Here is a 22,112-nt window from a genome sequence, read left to right as displayed (position 1 = left end):
CATTTCTTACCATATGTAACGGGTGTATTAAAAAATAATTTATATTTCACCAAAGATCCATCCTGCAGTGTTATTTTGGATTGTCAGTATTGGTTATGTATATGTGTTTATTTATATATATGTTTATTTTCTGTATTTATATTTTGGGAGCTTTTATTTTGTTTGTGTGACCTTTGACTTCCCACAAAGTCACTTCCTGTAGCTGCGCGCTATTTTCCTCAGTCGCCTAGAGGTCCCGCTGAGGAGAGGTGAGCGTACGCTAGTGTTCTCAGTTACAGAGTGAATAAACACAGTTAAAGTAACTAAAAGTAATTCAAACGCTGCTTGTTCTCTTTGTACATTTTGTCTCACAGTTCTGTTCGATGTTTCAGTGTGAATTATTGTTTCTCTGTCGAGTACAGCACTTTATTGTAACATGCTAGTTAGCCATCCTCAGATGAGAGCATAGGAGCATGCAGGTGACTTCTCATGTGGTCCGCTATCCTTCTCTCTCCCTTGAAGGTGTTCATGCAGAAGTCCAGAAAGTGAAGTCGCTGTACTGTTTTATTTTTATTTTAAACAGTTCTGGGAGAACAAATCTGCCCCAGCTGGCAAAGAGAGAGCTGAATCCTCTGGTTATTTACACAACACAACGCAGAGAACTAACGGCAAACGGAGTTTAAGGCCAGACCGGCTACACATACAGTCAAATATTGAGTTTTGTCCCTGGCCGCCCGGTGGAACGTCTGCCGTTCTACTGGATCTAGATCCCATTTTACTACACGAGGCATCCCCCGTGAGGTTCCTTGCCTTCTACGGACCAAGGAACGAACACCGCCACTCCGTGCACTATAATACGCAGAAATGGACTCCGACAGTGTACTCGAACCGCCGTTGCTGTGGCGTACTTGGACTGACCAAAGGCCGGGGCGGCTTCTCCCCAACAACGTGCTCGAGCCACTGTCCTTGTGATGAGCCGTTCCCAACACAAGCCTGGGGCCTCAAACCGCCAGGATTTTCCTCCCGGAGATTCGAACTCCGGGGTCGGCCAGCACTCCCCCCCTCGGCCAGACAAAAAGCTCCCCATGACTGTATACAAGTTAGCTACAACTCACCCATCTGCAGGAGTCCCCTTAAAGTTGATGGTCTCTTTGGTGACTGAAACACACGGCTCCGTGACTCCTCCATTTCCTTCGCTTCAACAGCTGGTAGGACAAAGGTACCTTTTTCCTCAGGGGTGATCAGCCCGTCCACGAAACCGTTGTTCAGCGACCACACGGACCATCCTGTTCGTGACGCCATTTTGTTGTCGAAGTTTTCCATTAAATAAAGCCTGCAGATGAGCGGTGAGCGGTAGCTAACATTCTTTAATCAAAACACAAAGAACAGACAACCAAGCTTGGTGGAGAGCCTGCATGACCACGGGGCAGACGGTCAGCAGAGTCTCACTGAGCCTAGCATGGCTCTCAGTTAAATACCTTCTCCAGGAACAAAAGGCAGTACACAGCTGTTTCACACCTTAAGGTTCACACTCCCTTGCTACCTCCCAGAGTCCTCGAAGAGACAAAAGATTCTTCCTGTGGAGTTGTCTGCTTCCCCCAACTTCCTAACTAGACCCCCACCATTTGTCTTACTGTATGAGTGTGAGACTTGTTAAAATCCAGTGGCACCAAGGCATTATACAATAAAATAATGTGATTAATACATAAGTAAAAGAAATTCCTATACAGGAACAAACATCAGTTACATCAAGCTTGATATATAATGCGAACACAGACGAGGATAAACAGATAAACAGAACAGATAAACCCTTAGCCTAACACTGGAAGTCAGCAACACTTCAAAAAAGGTTAGATATCTCCCAAAAAATAAGTTGCTCTCTCTCAGTCTCTGATATGTCACAATATCAGATTAAAGCTGATTAAAAAATAGGATTCAGCTTCATCTAATCAAAGTTCTAGCTGACAAAAAGATGAGCATGGACATAATAATAAAATACAATTATATAAAATACAATTATATTTTTAATATTAAACTTGTGATTTTTTCTTCTTGGTTTCAGGAGGATACACTGGCTGAGTGTGACAGTAACGTGGATTTCCTGCATTCCTGGAATATTGAATATTGGAATAATGTTGGGATGTCTCATGTCGGGCTGAGGACATACTAGCTGTGTCCCAAAACGTCGGCTGCATCCTTCGGAGGACCCGGCCTTCGCGGTCTACGTGGGCCGGGTCCTTCAAAGACCGAGAAGGCCGGAAGTGCGAGGCTGTGAAATGGGACGGTCTAGCCTTCAGATTTGTGTCACCGCTGTGTCTGTGGAGTTTAATAAACTCGGCCGTCTGCTCCTCGCTATCTAAAATATAACAGGACACTGGCGTAAATTCTCGACCGTCTCACACTTTGGTTTAATCAGTTTTCTGTTTGACGTTTATTCAGCTGTGTGAAAATCCCGGAGGAACCCACCCAATGGATTAATAAAGTTTTATTTAATCTAATAATCTAATAACTTTGATCTCAGTCAAACCAATTTACTCCAGAACAAATAAAACACCAAAAATAGGCAAACAATTACATTTTTAAGTTATCCGAGTGACTTATATGTCATGTTTAACCTGAGTAGCGAAAGAGCGGGGTCTGAAACGATGAAGCCGGAGTCCGCTGCTCTCGCCGGGCTGGAGTGACCATTGAACCCCCGGCTTGCTATCGAGCGGGTGGGTAACAGACGTCTCCAGCGTCGGCGCACTTTTTGCAAATATGCGATGTCTTGATAAACCAAGCAGATATTTGAAATTTACACCGCCACTTTCTCGCCTGAAAATATGTTTAAAGTTTATTTTGTGACCCAGAAAGATTAATAAGACGAATTTTAAAACTTAGTAGCGGCCGCCATTGTTGGCAGCTGAAATTTGGCTGGGCATGCTATGAATTCTGGGATATGGTGGGCCACGAAGGACACACCGACCCATCCTTCAAATTCGGGTAAATGAAGGACGCATTTGTCGGCCGCATTTGAAGGAGTCGACGAATTGGGACAGCCTTCGTCGCCTGGCTGTGACGTAATCGTCCTTCAAATGCGGCCTCCGGAGGATGCAGCCGACGTTTTGGGACACAGCTACTGGATGCTACACTGACTCATGCTTCACCTTGTGGTTCAAAGTGGTATTACATGAGGCTGTACCACAAGGTGATTGAAATGTTTGACATAATATCAGAACTGTTGTTCTTTGATATTCTGATAATAGATTTTTTAAATGTTTAAAGATTTGAAACTCATGAATAGGGATGGGTACCGGTATCCGGTACCATGATGGCGCCGGTTCTGACATAAACGGTAGTAACCAGACCGAAAAGCAGCGCACATTTCGGTGCTTTATTTCGGTGCTTTTTTTCCTGAGCCAATTCTAGCCAATCATTTTACGTTTCCGAGGATAGTAGGCGGGGCCAGGTACGTGCGTTCTTTTTAGAGCAGAGCTACAGATTAAAATGCCCAAGGCAAAGCGGTCAAAAGTCTGGCTGTACTTCACAGCACAAGATGCAAACTCAGCAGCCTGCAACAAGTGCTTTAAGCTGATACTGTGATACTGTCAAAGGAGGTAACACCTCAAATCTGATGAAACACCTGGCGGCGCATAGCGTTTTTTTTTTAAGCCGAAAATGCGCCCGTGTTTGATAGCTTGCTGCGAGACCTCACACCGAGCACATCTACTGCGGGTGTGGTGCCTGTTATCGGACCCGGAGTTAGCAACATCCCCAAAACCCGAAGAGTAGAGTCCTGGCCCCTAGCCCTGTCAGCGTAGCAGAAATGATGAGGATGATGATGGCAGCAGCAGCCGTTCTCCTCTGCGTGAGCAGCTTCATGTTGTTCGTGTGTAATTAACGTTGAGTAGGCTAACCACATTATTACATTAATGCATGTAAGGTGAACTAGCAAACACGGTCGTAGTTACATGCGGCTGTCTTCTTGTTTGATGGCAGATACTCCCTTCACCCTGGCCAAAAGGCTAAAATGACCAAAGAAAAGTGGAAAACAGTTAAACATGAGAGATTTTTGGACAAAGTTTGTGTTTTTCCATTGTTTAAGCACCGGTTTGAGCACCGGTGTTCCAGATCAACTGGCGTTGGTCGAACAGATGTGTGGCAGTCTTGCGTTTCAGGAGCTGAAACAAACCAGCAAAAAAAAAAACGCCAAATGTGTCATCTGTGACAAATGTTCATTGGATTAACCACACTTATACAGACTGTATATAACTACCAACTCTCCAGCCATGTTGATGGATTGTCTATATTGGCTGGAAATATTCATTTCCAGAGAAAAGACACAGACAGAAGATGCTTACAGGATGTGATGTGACAACACCAATGAACTATTGATGTGTCATATTTGTCCAAGGCATATTTCATTGTTATGGAAAAAGAGAATATTAAAATCATGATGACCAATTGGAGTGGTGATTTCTATGACTTTGTGTATATAATTTGGAATTTTGTACAAATGTAGGCCACAATAAATATCTGATATCATTTCATTCTTTTCAAAGGTTTATTTGCATGACGCACAAACAGACACAATTGAAAGGTACAAATGTGCATGAAACGAATTCAAACGTGCTGCAGATGTGTGTCACAAGTTGATCTGGCTGTAGGCTGTGGCACTTGGCCAGAGGTGGCGCTGGTTGACTCGAGTCCATGTTAGTGCACAAAGTAAACTGCACGCTTTAGTTGTGAAGCAAAAACGCTGAAACCGGAGAAATAAAACGTGCGAGGGGAACGATAACGACGACGAGAGTCTCCCGATCGTTTACTCTTCCTGTCCTGTGAACAACACCGGCGTGGGGTTAATTGTTTGTCATTTTCGCGATCGCGTCGCACATGAGGATATCACCAGGTAAACTCGCGACATTTTTAAACATTTTGTTGTTCAACAGCATCAAGACTGACGGAGTGCGTTTGAGATAACCTCACAAGTGTCACAGATGACACATTTGGCGTTTTTTTTGCTGGTTTGTCGGTAGCAGCTCCTGAAACGCAAGACTGCCACACATCTGTTCGACCAACGCCAGTTGATCTGGAACACCGGCACCGTTTCAAAAGTACCGGTTTGGCACCAGTATCGGATAAAACCTAAACGATACCCATCCCTACTCATGTTAAACAAACTGTGAGAAGAAACAAAGTCTGACTCTTTTCTAACATTTGACCCAAACTGTTTGTCTAAATGATCCCAAACTTCAGCTCATTATCTTCAGACACAGAGAAATGATTTCATGATGAATGATGATCATTGTTGGAGGTTTTGGTCACTGTGCTGAATTTAACAGAGTCAAGTGTCATCACTGTGTTTCCTGCAGCACTTTGCACATAATACTATAAATATAAGGAGGAAGCCTGAGGCCCTGCAGCAGACTCACAGACGGATGCAGAGGGGAGGAGTGTGGAGGTGTGTGCTGTGTGTTTGGAGGAGGGACTCCTTCAGTTAGAGAAGTGAGGCGTCACAAGTTCCTGGTTTCCAGTGAAGAAGAAGAGAGGCAGCAGTAAACCATCAGAGCCTCATCATGAAAGTCCATCACACTCTGATCTGCTTCTTCTTCCTTTGTGAGTACATTCACTTTTTCTTTCTGTCACTCTCATTCTTCCAACATGTTTCTTTCTATTGTTAAACATGATGATCAGAGTCAGCTATGAGTCACTTTCATGGACGCTTCTTCCATTCAAACTGCTTTTATTCATGATTTCATGGATCTGTTTGTGGCCAGTATGGACAGAAGAAACCATCACAGTGAGCACATTCATGGACATGTCAGCTGCTCACTTTGGCTTTAGGATTCGTCCTTTCAAAGACGGTTTCTTACAAGTATTTGTTACTTCCTCAAAATAACCTGTAATATAAAAGTAAAACTCCACCTGATACTTTCAGTTATTATTTGAAAACACAAACTTGTTGATCAAGTCAATGAATTTTTCTTTGAAAGACAAAAACACATTTTGTTGCTTTTACTGTTACATGTTGATGTTTCTTCACTGTGACTCTTCACAGTTCACTCCCACAGTGCATATAGATTTGACAAAATGACATCACTTCCTGCAGACAAATATAAACCTGTGAGTCACGTGAGTTAAATCTGTCAGCATTTTCAAACCCAGAGTTCTGTGAAAAGTTATTTCCTAATTCTTCCTGTTTGTCCTGTTAGAGCTGAACAGAAATACGACTGCACAGAGTTTAAATGCTGGAATGAACTGAAATCATTTACATAAAGTAACTGACACACAGCAGCTGCTGAGTTTGGCTTTAGAGCTTTAAAATAGTCATAAATTACTCAATAACATGTTGTTCATTGCAAGTATTTGTTACTTCCTCAAACAAACTGCAGTCGGTGAAATAAAGGGAACAAACTGCTGCTTTCAATCATCTGATTCATTCATTTACTCAGTAAAACAAAGTTACAGCAAAGAAAAAATTCATCACTGTTTTTGTTGTTGCTTCATGAACTTTGACACCAGCAGTACATTTAAATTAAATGATGACATCACTTCCTGTGGATGAAACACATGAAAAACTTGCATGTTGAGCTGTTGCTTCAATCTCTCAACATATAATTCCTACGAGTACCACACAGAGGAGTTCTGAGTCATTTACATGTCATATTTTGTTTATCTTCATCTTTGATTGTAATTTTATTCATGCACAGGAAACATGTTCAGATATATTTTGAGTCACGTCGACTGAAAGAAGATTTTCCACCATTGTAGACAATAAAATGTATTTGACATGAATCATTATTGTTATTCAGACTTTAGTCTCAGTGTGTCTGTGTGTGGATGCTGTGATCAGACTGCAGCTTCTTACAGGAAGGACAAACAGTAACTATTGATGGTTCATGTTTCCAACAGCTCTGCAGGATGGAAACCCTGAAGTCACCAATGCTCAGATTCTTCACTATGGAGTCATTGGAGGAGATTTTAAAGCTGGATTCTCCTTTAATTCTCCAGGAACATGGAAGATGTTCTGCAGAGAACAATGTGAAGGAGAAAACATTCTCATTAAAACAACTGATGTCAGAGCTCAAACAGGCAGATACAGCATTGAATATGAAAACAATGTTTTATCTGTGAGCATCTCAAAGCTGACTGAGTCTGACTCTGGACAGTACAGCTGTGGTTTGGGTGGATCTTCATCATCAGCTCCATTCACACCGCTTGTGATCGATCGTTGTTGCTGAAGGTGAGTTTCTGTTTCAGCTGTGGAAATGTTTAGTTTCTGTTTGTGAAGCAAAGTTTGAGTTTTCACTGACAGCTGCTGATGGTTTAAAGAAGCTGAAGTTTGTTCTTCTGTAAACTCTTCATTACATTTGGACTCCTCTAAGTAACCAATGAACTGCAGCTGGGACACAAGTGTGTGTGAATATTAGTGAGTCAGCTGATAATGATGTGAATGAAATGTTGATGTCAGAAACAGACGCTGATGAATGAAAGAAGATTTTCTGATGTAACTTTGATTTTCTTTCATGAGTTTTTGCTTCTGTGTCATCAGTTTGATCTTTCCAAGAGTTCCCGTCACAACTAAATGTTTTATTCCTCAATGAATATGTGAAGAAAACATTCAGAACACAAAAGTCTAAAAACCATGAAGTGTTCACATTTTAGAGTCTATACTTGTCATAAAAGCTGATTTTTCATGAATCCATCAGTCTGATTATGAAGCTGTTTAAATCTCAGTTAATTCAACAGTTCCTCTGTCAGACTGGTTGAACTGGGCAGCTCCCAGTGTAACTGTGGATCAAACTGGAGTTACTGTGATCAGACTGCATCATCTTCAGCACAGATAGTAACTATTGATTGTTTGTCTCTTTAACAGCACTGCTGGATGGAAACGATGATCCTGCTCAGCTGAAACGCTTCAATAAAGAAACTGGAAGCTCTCTCACAGTCGGATGTTCCTTTAAACAAGCTGGAAACAGAAAGATGTTCTGCAGGGGAGAATGTGGAGGACACAACATTCTTGTTCATACAGAGCATCTCAGTGCTCAGACAGACAGATACAACATTGGATATGTTTCAGGAGTTCTGTATGTGAGCATCACACAGCTGACCAAGTCTGACTCAGGACGGTACAGATGTTTACTGAGTGGATCTTCCAGCAGCTCATCCAGAGAGTTTGAGGTCACTGTCACAGATGGTGAGTTTTTACTGACATTAATCAAATGTTGTCAGAGTGGAGCTGTTCAGCTGTTCCTTATTTCCTGTCATATATCTCCTGTTCCAGTGGTGGATGTTCATATTAAACATGAGCAAAGTTTCTAATACTGAGCTGAGTGTATGTACAGTAATCCCTGTGAGCCAACAGCTCAGACTGCAGACTGCTCTCAGCACTCAGTTTATCTCAACATATAAACAGAATTATTTAGAAACAAGAATTATTCTGAAGTAAAGTTACTGTGATCGAGAGCAGGAATAAGAACATGGAGCTGGAAATGAACTGGTGACCATTAATGTCCCTAAATGTCTTTACTGGTCACTGCAGCTGCAGCTGTTTCAAAGAACCTGATATCTCAACATACATTCATGTTTTATTTCGTTTTTTAAACTATTTTAGTGCATTTTTATCTAACACTAAATTAGCCAATCATTTGTTTCTTCAGTCAGTGGATCCATTTAAGGCTCGTTTGATTTCTCAGTCATTTTTCTTTATCTTTGTGTTTTTCTTGTTCACAGCTCCAAACATTTGTAAGTCAAACTTTCCTCTCTGCTCTTGTTCAGCAGCTGGACCATCAGCCACAACTACAGGAAGCTCCACACCTTCATTAACTTGGACTGGAAGCACTGAGCAGCCTGAAGGAGCATCTACAGGTACATCCATCTGTGAGTCTGAGAAGAGAAACACTGTGACAGCTTTTATATGACCAGAGTCCATAATGTGAGGAATGGTTTCGAGCTGTGATCTAATTCCTCCTTAATGTGTCCTGTTATATGATTTTGATTTAGTTTGACAAATGACATTTGAAAATAATCTGAGTTGAATATGTTGTTTAGAAGCTGTAAAATGCTAAAATAACTCAAACAGAATTGTCATTTCAGTCTGTGGGTGATGAGTTCTTACTGTACAGATGTATTTACTGTTAAATGTCTTCAGGAGGTGTAAATAAAAGTTGTTGTTCTTGTCAAACTGCTGCAGATGTGCTGCTGTTTGTGGGCCTGACTCTGGCTCTCATCATCATCCTGTTATCAGTGTCTGTGCTGATATTCTGCAAGAAAAGATCCTCTAAACCAAAGGGTGAGACAGCAGGAAGCACACAGACAGACACACTCATCAAACTAAAGTTTGCATTTTATTCTTTGTGAATCAAAGCTTTGAAAACACAAACACAACCTCGACCCAGAAAGATTCACTGAACAAAAAGCACTTTAGTGACCTGAGACCTGAGTTTCAGGTTAACAGTTAAACAGTGAGAGACCAAACTGTTGTTCAGTTTAAACTTTCAGTTACACCTGAAAGTGATGTAATAGTTACTGTTACAGTCCGCAGCAGGTGCTAACATTATACTGACTGATTTACAGACAGCAAACCAGCGAAAAATGAAAAAACAAACCAAAAACAATCATCATCTTATTACTCTAATGAAAATGTAAAGTTTCACATTAGTCATTGATAAATAGCCCAAAGCAGAGCAGTAATGTGTGGCTAATGTTACAGTTAATTTATACATAAATATAAAATAAATATACATGCAGGAGGGTCAAACACAGAACAGCTGATGTGATGAACATCTTCACTTTAATCACATGTTGTGTTTGAGTTAAAATCCACTGTGTCAGTATACTTCAGCAAAAATATAAAATTTCTGATATTTCTACAGCAAATGATCCATTACCTGACTTAACAGTAAAAGATACTGAAGTAAAATTAATTTGAATTCATATCCAAACCCTGGCAGAATTGTTTCCTGAATCACTCACTGAAAAACGTCTTCAGTCTCTTCTGGTGAAAGTCGTCACAGATGGAGATCTGTCAGCACTGAATCATGTCAAAAATAATCTCTCTGATGTGTTTTCAGATCCTCCTGTGGAAACGGGGCAGGCTGCTGTCACAGAGGTGAGTTTGATCAACTTTACTCACAGTGTGAGAGTTTGGTGAAATTAGTAAGTAGAATTTTATTTGTTCAGCAGGTTTAAAGATAAATATCACAGAGTGCTGATGGCAGCATGGTAGAAGATAAAACCATGACCTCAGAGACCTGCTGGAGACGTGTGGATGGAAACGTTCTCTGATGTGTGCCGCTGTTTGTCCTTTGCTTAGACAAGTGAATTACAATAATTCAGACATAATGAAATAAATGCATAAAAAAGTACAGTGAGTCATACTGTGACTCACTGTGTAATATTTCTTAAGTGATAAAAAAAATCAAACCAGAGATTTGACTTGAACAGAGTGAAAGCAGAGTCACCTGAAGGTTCCTGGTAGATTTAGTAAATGTGTCAAAGGGACCAAGACTTTCCATTACCTCACACACATCTGTCAGGAGCACAAACTGGGACTATTTTTTCTTCAGGTTGGAGAAAGTTATCAGTGATCAGTGTTGGGGAGTAACGGAGTACATGTACTGCCGTTACGTATTTAAATACAAAATATGAGTAACTGTGTTCCGTTACAGTTACTGTTTAAAAAGGTGGTAATCAGAATACAGTTACTTTGTTGAAATAAATGGATTACACGGCGGTACTTTCCTGTTTCATATTGTGGCGGGTCAGGACTGTTTGGGGTTTGTTTGACAGCTGCTGTTCTGCCAGGCGGCAGGGTTACGGTTGCCATGGTTACAGGGTGACCCGCGCTCTGCGACTGTGTTTCCTGGCTGAGAGTCTGAGAGAGCGCCTTTTTGTTGTTGTTTGTGTGCAAAGCTATGCCGAGCAGTTGGGTTAGGACCACCCAGGGCTAACGACGCACCTGCTTGTCTCATCCTTTGAGCCAGTTTGTGGTAACAAACCTAAACATGATTGAAAATGTGGCAGCTGATCAACAGTTTCATCTCTGCTTGTTCTCTTTTTCAGGAGGAAGACCACTCGAGCAAACTCACCTACTCTGAGGTGAATTTTTCCAAGAGGACTTTTGGCTCTCCCAACGGCGCCTCCAGTGGTAACACCGGTGAAGTTATCTACTCTGCGCCTCGGGTCCATGTCAGCTCTGATGTCAGAGATGATTCGCTGTACTCGACTGTAGCTTAGCTTCAATGCTGCTGCTGCCACGTTTCTCTGTGAAGGAACCAAAGGAAGCTTTCAGTGACTGTAAATAATCTGATTTACACCAAAATCTGTTTGAACAGGACCATCACAGCGTCTGATTGGTCAGATGCTGTGATGTCATAGCTTTGTAAATTATGGTCACCGAGTTATTTTGGTGTTTTAATGCTGAGCACAGGTCCAATCAGTGATCCTGTGGCAGTAAAGTGACTCAGTGAAGATGCAGGGAAATCTGTCAGACAGCTGATCTGCACAGTCCTTAAGTTTACTGAAAATATTTTCTGGATCGGAGCTTTTCCTCTCCTTCAGTCACCCGAGGAGTTAAAAAACTTTGTTCCTTTCATGTATCATACACACCCAGTTCTTTGCTAAATCTAAAGTATTGAAATAATTCTTTAAAAAAAGAAAAACTTCTTGTCTTTCGCAACTTCAGAGTCACACGAGTGAAGAAAATGGGGAAGTTTTCCGACTGCATGCTCAGCTTGGTGTCACTTTAGCAAGATTAAGTTCCTTGATTAGCTTCTGCAAAGTGTCAGGCCACTGTTTAAAACTGATGCTGTACAATGTTTAACAGGACAATGTTTTATTGAAATAAACTTTCATAGTGTAGAAAATCTTTAGCTTATTAAATCAATCAGTGGTGGAAGTGAGCACCAAGCAAAGCTGCAGTAGCTCCAACAAGCAGTGATCAGCTGCATCGGCTGATCGGTGCTTGTTGGCTGTACCTGGATCAGCTCTGCATCTCTCCAAGTTATTGAACTCACTTCCACTGGACCTAAGATCTGTGACACTGTTAACACCTTTGGGGGTAAATGAGGACCTGCCTGTGCGTGCTATCTGCTTACCTTGGTTGAATTATCTTACTCTGTGCTGTAAAGCACTTTGTGACTTTTGTTCATGTAAAGCGCTGTATTAATCAATCTTAATTACATTAATGAGAGCAACCACACCGACTCTACAGACACTGAATTTAATACCAAAAAAACTGCTTTAAATTCTGAATTTTAATGTCATGTTTTAAAGTCTCAGCACTGACTTGTTAGCAGAGATATTTTCTCTTTGTTCAAGGTGAGAATAAAACTTTTTCTATTTGATATAAGCACAGAAAATGAGTTTGTTAGTGTTCACTCACTCACTGATGTTGAGCAACAAGTCTGTCTTTCACATGTTTGTCTTCCTGTTTCAGCCGTTTCCTTGGCAACTAAATTTGCATGTTGAGATCAGAAGATGAAGGAAGATATATCAGACAGCTGTTCTGCACGGCTCTTAAGAAGTTAACTGTCAGTATTATCTGTATTATGTGGACCAGGCCTCTTCCTCTCCATCAGTCCTCTGAGCACTCATGTCTTTCACAACCTCAGTCAGTCACACATACAAGAAAAAGAGGGTTTTCAGACTGTTGCCCATCAAATATAAAATCTGAGTGCTGCTAATTGATAAAATACAAATGTATCAATCAGCAGCACTCAGAAGGTTTTTTTCTGCACTTTAGCAAGTTTAAGATCTTCATTTCAGCTCACTGTGTAAACCTGATACCAAATAATGTTTAACAGTGAGGAGCAGCGGCTCTGGACACTCAGCTCACTCCTTATCTAAACTAACCTGCAGACCTGTTAGTCCCCTGCTCCACTCTTCTTCCACTTATGAACAGGACCCCAAAATATCTTAACTCCTCCATTCAGAGCAGCAGCAGTTCTTCATCCAGAGTGAGCACGCCAGCGCTTTCTGGCCAAGGAGCAGGGACTTGGACTCAGAGGTGCTTAGTCTCATCCCAGCTACTTCACACTTGGCTACAAACTGCCCTGAAGTGTGAACTAGATGTCACTGCATGATGAGACCAAGAGACCACAAACCATCTGCAAAAAGCAGAGTGATCCTGAGGCTACCAAGATAGAAACTATCTGCCTGGAAATTCTCTTCATTAAAGCTGTGAAAGAGCTGGTGACAAACAGCAGCCCTGGCAGAGCCTGGAAATGCAAACCAAGCTCTCACTATAGTTGTACAGGGACTGAATGGTCCTTCAGATGAGCTTCAGGAGATAACAGGTTGGTTCAAGGTTCCAAGTCCAGAATAAAAAAACACATTTTTCCTGCATAATCTGAGCATTAGCTAAGGGACGCCAGCATCCAGGTAAAGATCCTCCCAGGGAGGCTGAGGAGTGTTGGAGCACATCCTCCAATCCCAATCCAGGCTTCCAGACTGTGCTGCAGAGTCATGTACAACATCCCGAGCCCAGAGGAACTCCTCACTCTCTGCTTCCACAGAAAGTGTCAGTGGGATTGAGGAAATCCTCAAAGTATTCTTTCTACCATCTGATTATATCCTCATTGTGGTCAGCAGCAATCCATCACCGCTGTATACAGCGTGAGCAGAAAACTTCTTCTCGTCAGGTTTCCTCTCAGGTCTGAGCAGGCAGCATGTCCAGGGGCAGCAGGTCTGAGAAGCTGGAAATTAATCTGCTGGATATTTAAACTTTCCTTCAGTATAAATAAAGTATTTATCTTCCAGCTCCCAGTTTAGATTCCGAGGAAGACAACCTCTCTCCTTTCACAAGAGAGTTTTTCCTTCCCACTCTCGCCACATGCTTGCTGATAGGAGAACGTCTGATTGCTGGGTTTGTGATGAATTACTAGAGATGGTGCAGAGACCAATGAGAACGAAGGGTGTAGTAAACCACAGCAGACATGTTTATGCTTTTAAGCATCCTTTACTAACTCTTGGTTGCTGTTTACACCACAGCTGCAGCAAACCCGCTGCAGTCTCAACAACAATAACAACCACAATGAGACAACAAGCACAGCTGTTTATGCTGGCAAGGTGTGATTGTAGATGCTGCGCAGGTCAGTCCACCTCACCTGCAGCAGCATTGCAGGCCACGCCCCACCACATAAGGGTTGCTGGTTTACTTGGCAGACACAGAGTTCCAGGACGGTTGGCATTTAGGTTGGAAGCTAAATTTACATGTTGAGCTCAGACTTAGTTGGTGATAACAAGAAGCTGCACCTATTCATACATGCTAAAAATCATGGTAACACTTTATAATAAGTGCACACTACTAAGCATTAGTTAATCATCTGTTAAGCATTAGTTAATGGTTACTTATCTCTACAGCATCTACAAAGTATTTCTCATAATCAGTTAATAGTTTACAAGCACTGCTTTAAACACTTTATTCATGATGAATAAGCTAATGTACAACACTTTTTATTAATTATGTTTTCATGTTCTAAAACTCATTGATTAATCATTTATAAACACAACTCTGCATCAGTTACAAACCAGTCATTTCAGGATGTTCAATGGTATACAAAGTCACTGGTAAAAGGTAAGTAGATGGTTAACATACCCTATATAATACTATAAACTCTACATGTACTACACATAGTAGTTTCATACTAGATGTTTTATAAACACTGAATATCAGGGTTACATCAGTCAGCTGCTATATCTTAACAGATGTCTTACAATACATTTATAACTGTCACTTAAAGGCTGCCAAAGCTGTAACTCACTATCGACCAACTTCTTTTTCGATAGATTATCTATAAATACTCATAAATACCTTAATAAACTTATTTAGGAAGTTACAAACCATTTGCTACTTGTTAGTAAAGTATTTTGAGTGAGCTCATCTAAAGTGGGAACCATATATACCTTACAACATATTTATAGATGTGAAAGCTTTTAAAGTACATTGTAACAAAAAATAAATGACAACACACAGGATAGATCTGGAACGCACTGTATTTTTAAGATGCCAATCACAGAAATATCAGAACAATGCTTACAGATTGGACACACAAATGTTGATACAAAAATAAAAACTGTCATAAACGATCAGCCAATATTTGAGGTAATACAGAACACGGCTGGATGCAAACTATATGACCTGTAGCTCTTTACATAAAGTTTTCAAATAACATTTTCAACAAAAAAAAAAAAGCAGTAGCAACATTAACTTTTATAATTATCTATATTTTTTGGAAATAGTCATATATCAGTCTCCCCAATGTACCATTTTTGTGCTTTTTTTATGAGCCACTCGTTCCACTCAATAACTGTAAGGTGTTCTGACAGTAGTCTATCATTTCTGTTACCCCTGAGTCTCCAGATTTGCTCCTTGTAAGACCTCCAGGCTCTCTCCAGATGTTGAGTATGGGCACCTGTACGAGTGTCAACATACCACCTGCTGTGGTTAAAGAGCTACAGGTCATATAGTTTGCATCCAGCCGTGTTCTCTAATGCTTAATAGTGTGCACTTATAATAAAGTGTCATCCTTAATGCAACCTCAGAGTAACTCTGAAGAATGATTTTTTTATGCTTCGTGTTATTTTTCATTCTTTCTTCCAGTGAAAAGTTGAGAAAAATATTAAAAAGTCTAAAAATGCACATGAGCATCATCTTTTCATGCCTGAAATGTGTTGTTGAAACAAATACAAACCCGGTGCTGTGTCTGACTGTAGAGTGAACATCATGGGAGACATTTACCGAGGGTCCCACTGCCCTGCAGCAGACTCACAGACAGATGCAGAGGGGAGGAGTGTGGAGGTGTGTGCTGTGTGTTTGGAGGAGGGACTCCTTCAGTTAGAGAAGTGAGGCGTCACAAGTTCCTGTTTCCAGTGAAGAAGAAGAGAGGCAGCAGTAAACCATCAGAGCCTCATCATGAAAGTCCATCACACTCTGATCTGCTTCTTCTTCCTTTGTGAGTACATTTAGGACTTGACTTCATGTTAGCTGGTCTTTAAGATATACTTCATTATTTGTTACTTCGTCATAATGAACATTAGAGATTAAAATCAAAGCACAAACTCAAACTGCTACTTATTTAAAAATATAAACTAAAACTAGAAAAGAGCCAACTTTGACTGACATGATCAGAATATGAACACTTTCATGTTGATCATAAAAGAAAATGACTGAAATGATGATAAAATTATTTTTATCAGGTAACAATTTTCTATTTGAAAAACAACAATAATATATTTTGTGATTTCATTTGGATTTTTGCTGTTACAGACTTCATGTTTCTTCACTCTGACTCCCACAGTGCACATAGATTTGACAAAATGACATCACTTCCTGCAGACAAATATATAAACCTGTGACTAACAGTCAAAATAAATCTGTCAGCATTTTGAAACCCAGAGTTCTGTGAATTCTTCCTGTTTGTCCTGTTAGAGCTGAACAGAAATACGACTGCACAGAGTTTAAATGCTGGAATGAACTGAAATCATTTCCAGACATTAAATCATTATTCTCCTAATCTTACCACTAAATTCACAGTTTTGTGGATCTCTTTGGTCAGTGTGAAGAGAAGAAATCATCACAGTGAGCACATTCATGTTCATGTGAGCTGCTGAGTTTGGTTTGTTACTCCAAAAATGTAAACTGACCCTTTCAAAAATAGTTCTTTTTTCTTTCACTTCCTTAAAAAGTAAAGAGAACAAACTCAGTCTGTTGGTTATAATCTGATGAATTTCTATTTAAGAAAAATGATTTTTTTATTTTCTACTTTAACTGCATGTTAACGTGTTCTTGTTGTTGCTTCATAAACTTTGAGACACAAACAGGGAGGCTTTTAAAACTGCGTCAGATAAATATAAGCATATAAATATGTTTATTTAAATAATACCTTCTTTTAATAATATTTTTGGTTATTTGTCACCATTTTGGCTCCTTTTTCTTATTTTGCTGTTTCACAGACAACATTTGCTACATGCTGTGATACATTTTTAGGTCATGATGATTTTACAGAATGTTTTTCATCCACATTTAAACAGTAATATTCTCTTTACATGAATGTTAATACTGCAAATAAAACCTAATCTCAGTGTGAGTCTGTGTGTGAATGTTGTGATCAGACTGCAGCTTCTTACAGGTATAAACAGTAACTATTGATGGTTGATGTTTCCAACAGCTCTGCAGGATGGAAACGCTGAAGTCACCAAAGCTCAGATGCTTTTTTATGGAGTCTTTGGAGGAAATTACACAATTAAATGTTTCTTTTCTTCATCGGGAACATGGAAGATGTTCTGCAAAGATGACTGTAAAGGACAAAATATTCTCATTGAAACAACTGATGTCAGGGATGAAAGAGGCAGATACAGCATTGAATATCAAGCTGAACACGGAGATCCTGTTTTATCTGTGAGCATCTGCAGGCTGACCGAGTCTGACTCTGGACAGTACAGCTGTGGTTTGGGTGGATCTTTGTCATCAGTGTCTTACATTCATTTAAGAATCATTGTTGTTGATGGTGAGTTTTTGTCTTTTTGTTGGTTTTTATATCTCTGGAGATCTTCATCTGTAGCCACCTGAATCCTATTACATGTTTAGTGCAGCAATGATTAAAGATTAAATGCAAACAAAACTGAGCTGCAGTGATGGAGAAGCTTAAACAGGTAAATCATTTCACTGTAGCTGCATATGGTGTCTTCATGCACCTGTTTGCGTCTCTCTCATCACTTATCACATAATCATCACAACGCTCTGCGCTGTGTCTCACAGTGCTCATCAAATTTATTGTTGTTTTTATGACTTAAAAGAAATAAAATGAGAATTCTTACATCTGTTGTTTTATGGGTCACAGAGAAATGTCGTTTTTAACTCCTCTTTCAAAATATCAGTTTAAATAATGAACTGTTCTTACTTTAATAATGATTCAATATGTTTAAATATGATCAAGTCCATAAAACACTTTTAGAGTCTATAAAGTGGTTTGTTTTGTAAATTAAGTCCAGTCCAGTGACCTGCTGATGGTGAGATCAGATTAACTGTCCTGACAAAGTATCTCCAATTCAAACACCATCAACTTTCAAACACATTGGAAGTTATTAACATAGAGTTGGTCACACGGGAGCCTCATACAGCATGACTGTGTGGTTCACTCTAATAGATGGCTTCTTTTTCATTTTCATATTAAAACATATTTTATCTTACAAACCTTTTACTGGTCACAGTTCCCCACAAACATCAGACTACTACTAAACTAAACTACTAAACAGTAAATAGGCCAATCCTCATACATCACTTTTCTCTTCTCCCAGAGCATCAAAGCACTTTTTCTATGCTTAAGTGATTCTTATCTAACAGTCACACTTGTTAAGGTTCAAAATATGTTGAGAGAGGAATCCAAAAATAACCACAGATCCGGTCCGGTGTGCAAATAGACGGCATTTTAATGAACACATGTGTGAGTCCGACCGCTGTGCAGATTTCAGCATCGAACTAAACTTACAATAATTAGACAAAGGTTTTATAGGGTTGGCAGTCTTCCTGTTACCAGGCAGGCTTAAACAAAGCATACGTCACCCCAAAACCACAATGACTTTTAACATAGTCTAAAACAAACATCTTCTTCGGGTCGACGGCAGGTGCTTCCTGTCTCCATCCTGCCCAGGCTTATCTTCTGGAACATCAAGTCCACGTTCTGCACAAAATGTCACTCATGCAGGCACAACTTTGCAGTCATAAACTCTTACCTAAATGAGTCTATCTAATTTGTGTGTGCGTACACGTGCGGGGGCGCGTGCGTGCTGTGTACTGCGTACGTGTCATGACCTCTCGTACTATATGTGTCTGTATGTGTGTCTCGCCCTTAAATGCTCTCTTTGCTTTCAGTTTCACTTCTGCAAAAGCCTGCAACTTCAAAAGCCTATAACTTCCTGTCTCTGCCCTCTACACAGAAACACTGAGATCATAGAAGCATTAAAAACATTTTAAAATTATAGATTCAACTCAACCGTTTAAAGTGGTTCTTCTTGGACCTGTAATAAAGACTATAACCATATATTTGAACATCTGAATGCATCTAAATGCAACATCACTATTAATAATGAAATGTTAATGATGATTATAAAAAATAGCAGCAAATAATAGCAGCAAAATATTCTACCACTCCGGACACACTCCAGTGGATCTGTGAAAAAAACAACTCACAAGGATATTTGGCATGCAGTCCGACACAGCCAGGCATGGAACCACCAACCTTCTGATTGACAGATGACTTGCTCCTGAGCTATAGACACCCCCGGTGTACCAGTGTATTCCTAGTGCCAAATAAATGGATCTCATCAAGAAAGACCAATCTTTGTCATTATTGGTTGAGGCCTTGGTTTACTACAAACCCCTCTGGTGCTGTTTGCCAACATATGCAAATAGTGCTGATACTGGCAGAAGACAAATGAGGAGATGTGGAAGGCAGAGGAGTGAGAGTACAGACTTTACATCCAGGACCTATGACTGATGATCAGAGTGCGCTGGCTGATATGATGGAGAGGATGTAGGTAGATGCATGACAGGGTGCTGAGAGAGGAACTGCATCAGGAAATCAGGAGTGTTAGAGCAGCCTATAACGGCGGTGCAGGACATGTATGAGGACAACGTTGTTTTTCTTGGCCGAATTTGTTTGAACTCTGCCTAAAACAACATGTATACGCACACGAGGCAGACCCGGCTCTCTGAGAAAATGTATGAACAATCGTCTTTAAATATAAACATTAAAACTACATTAAATTTGGTGAAAAATGATTCCACTATCCCAGCTACAGACCCACTCAACAATCAATAATTCATAGTAAATCAGATTTTTTCCTACAGGTGTGCTGCTGTATGGGATCATCTGTCTGCTCACCTTTCTCATCCTCTCATCACTGGCTGGTCTAATAATCTGCATTAAGATGACCAACACAGGTAAGGAAACACAAAAACATAAACACATTGTGAAATTGAGACCCAACACACTTTGTGTAGCAAGTTTTTGTTCTTTACACCTACGACCGAGTCACTTTACAGCAACTCTCCCCTCTGAGCGGGTCGGCACGAGCTCCCTGTCTGGGCTCCTCTCTCGTCCTGCCGTCCCACTGAAATAAGGGAGGCATGAATACAACAATCACCAGCTGATCCCAGCCTGCAGCTGAGAATACAAAGATTTTTCAAACACAAACTCTGGACAATGTTGGGAGGATCATATTCAGACATTCTTTGTTCAAATCAATTCAATTTGATTTATAAAGCACCAAATCACAACAACAGTTACCTCAAGGCGCTTTATATTGTAAGATAAAGATCCTACAATAATACAGAGAAAACACCAATCACATGACCACTTAATACCAAACGCTTTGGCGAAAGTGGGAAGGAAAAACTCGCTTTTAACAGGAAGAAACCTCCAACACAACCAGGCTCAGTGCGGGGCAGCTGTCTGCTATGACAGGTGGGGGTAAGCAGATGAAGACAGGACAAAGACACGCTGTGGAAGAGAGACAGAGATAATTAATAACTAACAATTCAATGCAGAGAGGTCTATTAACACATAGTGAACACACACCCAGTGCATCATGGGAATCCCCGGCAGCCTACGTCTATTGCAGCATAACTAAGGGAGGATTCAGGGTCACCTGGTCCAGCCCTAACTATATGCTTTAGCAAAAAGGAAAGTTTGAAGCCTAATCTTGAAAGTAGAGATAGTGTCTGTCTCCTGAATCCAAACTGGAAGCTGGTTCCACAGAAGAGGGGCCTGAAAACTGAAGGCTCTGCCTCCCATTCTACTTTTAAATACTCTAGGAACAACAAGTAGGCCTGCAGTGTGAGAGCGAAGTGCTCTAATAGGGTGATATGGTACTACAAGGTCATTAAGATAAGATGGGGCCTGATTATTTAAGACCTTGTATGTGAGGAGCAGGATTTTGAATTCTGGATTTAACAGGAAGCCAATGAAGGGAAGCCAAAACAGGAGAAATCTGCTCTCTCTTTCTAGTCCCTGTCAGGACTCTTGCTGCAGCATTTTGGATCAGCTGAAGGCTTTTCAGGGAGTTTTTAGGACATCCTGATAATAATGAATTATTCGGGTTATCATCTGATTTCTTGTTTGTCCACAAAGGACGTGCATTTTTCAAATCTTCCTTGTGTGATAAGTCACTACTGAATCAAGTGAAAGAAGGAATTGAAGCGAAAACATTAAGACTCATTAGCATCAAAGAATACAGCCAGACAAACAGAATCTGATATTTGGGTCATGTTTCGGCTGTGTGCAGGCAGGAGAAGGACCCAAACGCAAAACTCACCGAGACAAAAGTGAACTCAAAACACTGCTTTATTGCAGGATAGCACGAAAAATATAACAAAACTAAACTGGGACATGGATAACTAACACACAGGGAAACACAGCCATGAGGGAGAACGCGACACAGAACTGAGGGAGACACAGACATAAATACACAGAGGGTTAACGAGGGAAGTGGGAGCACACGGGGAACACAGCTGACACTGATAATCATAACAAGACACGGCAGGAGTGAACGCAACACTGACGGGAGACTGACAAAGTAAAACAGGAAGTACAGAGGTTCAGACAGGAGGAGAGAGAGCACGGGGAGAGCACAGACATAACGGGCTGGGGAAAACATGGAATAAAACACAAGGAGAGACGAGGGCTCAGATACACAGAGGGGCACACAGGGGGTAAGAGCCACAAGGGGAAAAACACTTAAGGAACAAGTAAGTAACAGGGCAGGAATCATGGCCTAAATACAGAACAACATACCAAAAATACAAGAGAACCAAGAATGCTGGGCCAACATGGCCCAGGATCATGACAATTTGGGTCATTTATCATGACACAGACTTTGTGCCACAGACTGCTCAACAAGCCTCAGATCTGAAAATGAAGCAAATATAAAGTAACTGAAACCTGCATTCTTTCTAATGTCCAGTACAGGGACACTGCTTTGTTTGGAAATACAAGCCTAGATGTAAACAAGTCTGTGACCTCAGTAACGACTTTCCTGTGGGGTTCTTAGTCTCAGTCTCAACTTCTCAATTAGAGGCCTCAAAGTCTCAATTTCAACTTGTATTTAAACTTTTTCAATTCAATTCCATTTAAATTCAATTTTATTTATAT

General features: G+C 40.6%; 1 protein-coding gene and 1 long non-coding RNA gene across 7 annotated transcripts in view; both read left to right on the top strand.

Annotated features, from left to right (window-relative positions):
• LOC116310274 (polymeric immunoglobulin receptor-like) overlaps positions 1-22,112 on the top strand; it is a 107,984-nt gene that overhangs the window by 60,911 nt on the left and 24,961 nt on the right. For 4 of the 5 annotated variants that reach the window (XM_039604558.1, XM_039604549.1, XM_039604550.1 and 1 more), the window contains exons 6-8: positions 9,152-9,250; positions 10,032-10,069; positions 11,023-12,466. In XM_039604558.1, the coding sequence (XP_039460492.1) occupies positions 9,152-9,250; positions 10,032-10,069; positions 11,023-11,196 (311 nt within the window). In that variant the 3' untranslated portion in view covers positions 11,197-12,466. Of the gene's footprint in view, positions 1-9,151; positions 9,251-10,031; positions 10,070-11,022; positions 12,467-22,112 lie in introns of those variants that run through there. The other variant, XM_039604551.1, reaches the window with a different exon arrangement.
• LOC120435280 lies at positions 3,780-7,179 on the top strand. Of its 2 annotated transcripts, none has more exons than XR_005609617.1 (3): positions 3,780-3,826; positions 5,331-5,574; positions 6,871-7,179. It is a non-coding gene; the product is annotated as an uncharacterized LOC120435280 (long non-coding RNA). The 2 variants fall into 2 exon arrangements; XR_005609616.1 differs by lacking the exon at positions 3,780-3,826 and adding an exon at positions 4,716-4,867.

The sequence above is a fragment of the Oreochromis aureus genome, linkage group 20 (genome assembly GCF_013358895.1).
Source record: "Oreochromis aureus strain Israel breed Guangdong linkage group 20, ZZ_aureus, whole genome shotgun sequence".
NCBI classification, from domain to species: Eukaryota; Metazoa; Chordata; class Actinopteri; order Cichliformes; family Cichlidae; genus Oreochromis; species Oreochromis aureus.
This window is presented reverse-complemented; position numbering and strand designations above follow the sequence as displayed.